The sequence below is a fragment of the Crocuta crocuta genome, unplaced genomic scaffold (genome assembly GCF_008692635.1).
Source record: "Crocuta crocuta isolate KB4526 unplaced genomic scaffold, BGI_CrCroc_1.0 scaffold49, whole genome shotgun sequence".
NCBI classification, from domain to species: Eukaryota; Metazoa; Chordata; class Mammalia; order Carnivora; family Hyaenidae; genus Crocuta; species Crocuta crocuta.
In genome coordinates, this window is record NW_027536462.1 from 501,373 (window position 1) to 506,211 (window position 4,839).

Sequence of the window (4,839 nt, forward strand, 5' to 3'; positions counted from 1 at the left end):
ATGGTGTCACCAAGTGGACGAGCCGGGAACTGGCCAGGGTCTCCTCAAGTGTCTGGCCCCTCGCCAGCAACGCGCATGCCTGGAATGTCACCAGCCAACCCATCACTACATTCTCCGGTTCCAGATGCTTCTCATTCCCCTCGAGCTGGAACAAGTGAGTGTCGTTTTTGTGTTAGTTTTTAGTTTAACCTCCAAATGACCTATTTTTTTCCATCCTCACATTTGAAAGCCGTGACCTACTTGTTAAATGGAGATATTTAATAACTTAAAACTTTTATCCACTTAGTAAGTTAGTTAACAATAGTCAGTTTGCAAAGTTCAGAGAAATCTCTCCTCCAGAAGTCTGGTGAGGTGAGCCCCTTTGTTCTGTTTACTAACTTAGCTACGAGACCTTAAAAGACACCTAAAGTTAACTGACAAGGTTATGCAAGTTAACACAGAACAGAATTGTACACGTGTTAGTTAGCTTTGCTGCATGTAACATTTAATGACTTAAAACAATTTTATATTAACTCACCATTGTGTCGCTTGGCAATTTGGGCTAAGCCAAGCTGGGCAAGTTTTCCAGGCTCTGTTTTGCTCACTCATGATTCTGTGGTCAGCTCCTGGGTTGGCTGGGGCCTGGCTGGCCTAAAATGGTCCCAGCTGGTGTGGCTTCCTCTTCCATGTGGTCTCATACTCGAACACAGGCTTGTTCACCTAGTGAGTAGACATGGTTTCAAAAACATGAGTGAAACTCTAGGTTTGCCGCTGGCACCATGTCACTTCTGCATTCGTAAGTGACAACAAGTCACAAGGCTAGCCCAGATTCCAGGTAGAGAAGTAGACTCCATCCCTTGAAAGACTTGCTACAAAGCCACTTTGCAAGGTCCCTAGCTACGGGGAGAATAATTCTGGCAATTTTGCCAGCAAAAAGCTAACATGATTGTTACAACACAAGGAGTGATGAACAGTATGGATTGCTTTGAAATATCAAAGATTTATAATAAAAGCAAAGTAGAACGAGACAGTATATATTTGTAAATGAAATGATATGTTTTCCTTCCCAAAAGGTTCCCAAACTTTGCCAACAAACATGCCTCCACCTCGTAAACTACCTCAGCGCTCCTGGGCAGCCTCCATACCTACCATCCTCACTCACAGTGCCTTGAACATTTTACTGCTGCCCTCTCCAACACCAGGCCTTGTGCCTGGCCTGGCCGGTAGTTACCTTTGTTCTCCACTTGAGAGATTCCTTGGATCGGTCATCATGAGACGACACCTTCAAAGAATTATTCAACAAGAAACGGTACGGGTACCTAGTGAACTCAGAAGTGGTGGTTGTCGAAGGCGGTGCTAAGCTGCCCCACAGAACAGGATCTGAATGAAATCCATAATCCTTCACCTCCTTTAACTAGCTTGTTAGAACTGTGGTTTTCGGGGCATCTGGGTGTCTCAGTCGGTTAAGCGTCCAACTTCGGCTCAGGTCATGATCTCACGGTTCGTGGGTTCAGGCCCTGCATCGAGCTCTGTGCTGGCAGCCAGCTCAGAGCCTGGAGCTTGCTTCAGATTCTGTGTCTCCCTCTCTCTCTGACCCTCCCCTGCTCACTCTGTCTCTCTCTCTCTCTCTCAGAAATAAATAAAACATTAAAAAAAATTTTAAACAACTGCTTTTCACTCCACTGTAGCATTAAAAATGCACTCCATGATTTTCTTTTCCATTCTTAAAGTGACATATTCCTGCATTTTATAGTTTGCTGTGCTGTACCTAACATGGACCTATAGATAGGTCCCACAAGTTCCCCACAATACCACAGGACAAACGCACCGAGGATCTGGCTCTGCAGAGGATAGCGTACAAGCGACTGTTTGCCCTCTGGAATTGGCTTCTCCACTGAAATAAAATTATTTATGATCACAAGGTTGAAAACTCCTTTTGCAATACATGGACAATTGAATTGATTTAAAATTTTTATAGAAAAACCTTCTGTCCTGTGGTGATACCCTTACAAGATAGTTCTGGGTTGACCGCTTGGCCATGCCACGTGCTAGTACAAGCTTAGGCAAATCTCTTCCCCTTTTTGATAAGAGTAGATAATGGTATTTACCTGCCTCTTAACAATTGTGGGAATTTGAGATATTTCATAGAAAGCCCTTAGCATAATGTCTTGGTATTTTTCAGTACATTTTAGTTACTGGCAACTATTTATGTATGTGTTAATGAAGTAGAATGGTGAACATTTAAAATAATCCACTCCACGGATGGCACCAAGGTACTTTGCAACCTTTATGTTCAGATTTTTTTAAAAAATCGAGGTTTTAACATAAGTATTTAAATAAATACTTAATAAGTACATAATAAGTATTTTAAAAAATGGCTATTATGAGACCTATAATCNTCTGCCTCTTACCTCTGCCACTTGATAAGCCTTGTACACTTTCAGCTCTTTGAACTTCATTTTGCTCATCTGCATAATCAATATATTAAGCTAGAGCAGAGGTCAGTAAAGTACTGGCCCAGGGGCCAAGTCCTATCCGCCACCTGTTTTTGTAAATAAGGTTTTACTGGAACGCAGTCATACCCATTAATCTACACACTCTGTAAATTCAGCTACGATGGCATCATTGAGTGGTTGCAACAGAGACCATATAGCCTAAGGTAAGTATTCTCTGTTACTTTACAGAAAAAATTGCCAACCCCTGGGCCAGTATAAGGTCCCAGTCCAAATCTAATATTGCATCCCTTTGGAATTATTTTACGTGTTCTTTTGTCCCTCATATTTCTGTGATCTTGGTCCATCCCGCAGATATAACTACTGAGTTCAGGCTCAAGTTTGTGTTTATTTTAAAAAACTGTTCCATAGGTTGTGTTTTGTTCTTCCATCAAGAGATACGTCACGTACAGTTTCTTCTTGATGTTAGCAGCTAATGGTGCTCATTGCCTAGATGTTTTTGTTTGGGAACGGGTATCAACTTCCTTGTTTTTTCTTTGAAACCGTTCTCAGCATTTTCATTTCCTCTTTGTCTTACATGCTGTCTCACATGTTCACTTGATGCGCCCTTCATGTTTTACAGCTGCAGCTGATAAATTCCAACGAACCCGGAGTGATCATGTTTAAAACTGATGCGCTGAAATGCAGAGTAGCCCTTAGTCCCAAAACCAACCAGACACTTCAGCTAAAAGTGACACCTGAAAATGCAGGACAGTGGAAACCTGATGAACTTCAAGTTTTGGAGAAATTCTTTGAAACAAGAGTATGTGTTTATTAACGCGTAATTTTAATACAGGCATACCTCTTTTTTTGCACTTTGCCTCATTGCACTTCGCAGATACTGTTTTGTTTTTGTTTTTGTTTTACAAATTGAACATATGTGGCAATCCTGCACTGGGAAAGTCTATTGGGGCCATTTTTCCAACAGCATTTGGTTACCTCATGTCTCTCTGTCACATTTTGGTAATTCTTGCAGTATTCCAGACTTCATTATTTGTTACGGTGATCAGTGATTATTACTCCCTGAAAGTTCAGACGATGCTTAGCGTGTTTTAGTAATGAAGTATTTTTTAATTAAGATACGTACCCTCTTTAGACATAATGCCATTGCACACTTAACAGACTACACTATGGTGTAAACATAACTTTTATATGTGCTGGGAAACCAGAAGATTCATTTGACTTAGCTTTATTGCAATATTTGCTTTATTGTGGTCTGGAACTGAACTCACATCTTGAAAGTCTGCCTGCGTACTCAACAGAAGAATCAAAGTAGAATGCAGAGTAATTTGCTTTATTTATCCCTGTAGGTTGCAGGACCGCCATTCAAAGCCAATACTTTAATAGCCTTCACCAAGCTGTTAGGAGCTCCTACACACATCCTCAGGGACTGTGTGCATATTATGAAGCTAGAGCTGGTAAGTTACAGAGAAATACATACTTATGTATAACAAGATCTGTCTGAAGAGGTTGGAGTTGGTGGGAGCAGTGTTTATTGGTTTTTACTTATTTATGTATGTACCTCTGCTTTTCTCTTAAACTCTTCTTAATTTTTAACTTGAATTTTACTATCTTTGAATAAGTAATATAGTCTTTCTGTATCTTTTGAACTTAGATCAAGACGGTACAGTGGAAAATTTCCCATCTATCTCTATCTAGCCATCCAGTCTCCCTCCCCACAGGCAACCGGGGTTGTACCTTTAATAAAAGCAAATACATTTAATACACTCTTCCTGCTCCTGGATACTGAGATGATGCTCCCATGGCTTCTTTTAATACTGTTATAGATTCATTTTTTAAATTATTTAAATTTTTGATCCATTTAAAATGTATCTTAGTGTTGGGGAACCTGGGTGTCTTAGTCAGTTAAGCGCCCGACTTCGGCTCAGGCCATGATCTCACGGTTTGTGGGTTCGAGCCCCGCATCGGGCTCCATGCTGACAACTTGGAGCCTCTTCAGAGTCTGTGTCTCCCTCTTTGCCCACCCCCACTCTCTCTGTCTCTCTCTCTCTCTCTCTCAAAAATGAATAAACATTAAAAAAATTGTTTTAAATAAAATGAACTGTATCTTAGTGTCAAATGTGAGGTGTGGCTCTAGCTTTTGCTGGTGCTCCCAATTGCCCTAATATCATTTTTTAAAAAAAACTTGTCTTCCCTGGGGAGATTAATTCCACTTCTTTCCTGTGAAAGTATATCATTATATAGCTGGAATCCAGGTGGCACCTGATTATATTTTCCTAAGCTTATAAGACTTTCATTCAGATGTTTCTAGTATTGCTTTAGGTAATTTCAGATACTGTACTCCTTTTCCTAGTTGATGTTTTACTGTTAATATTGAGATAGCAGTGTTCTTTTGCTAATAGTCTCG

The 4,839-nt window shown here is 40.5% G+C and overlaps 1 protein-coding gene across 1 annotated transcript in view; it reads left to right on the forward strand.

Moving 5' to 3' along the window:
- The window catches only part of MED14 (mediator complex subunit 14), a 64,863-nt gene that overhangs the window by 55,008 nt on the left and 5,016 nt on the right, over positions 1-4,839 (forward strand). The window contains exons 25-28 of the mRNA XM_077748494.1: positions 1-154; positions 1,053-1,288; positions 3,055-3,234; positions 3,782-3,889. The exon at positions 1-154 is cut by the window's left edge and continues 18 nt beyond it. Of these exons, the coding sequence (XP_077604620.1) occupies positions 1-154; positions 1,053-1,288; positions 3,055-3,234; positions 3,782-3,889 (678 nt within the window). The remainder of the gene's footprint in view (positions 155-1,052; positions 1,289-3,054; positions 3,235-3,781; positions 3,890-4,839) is intronic.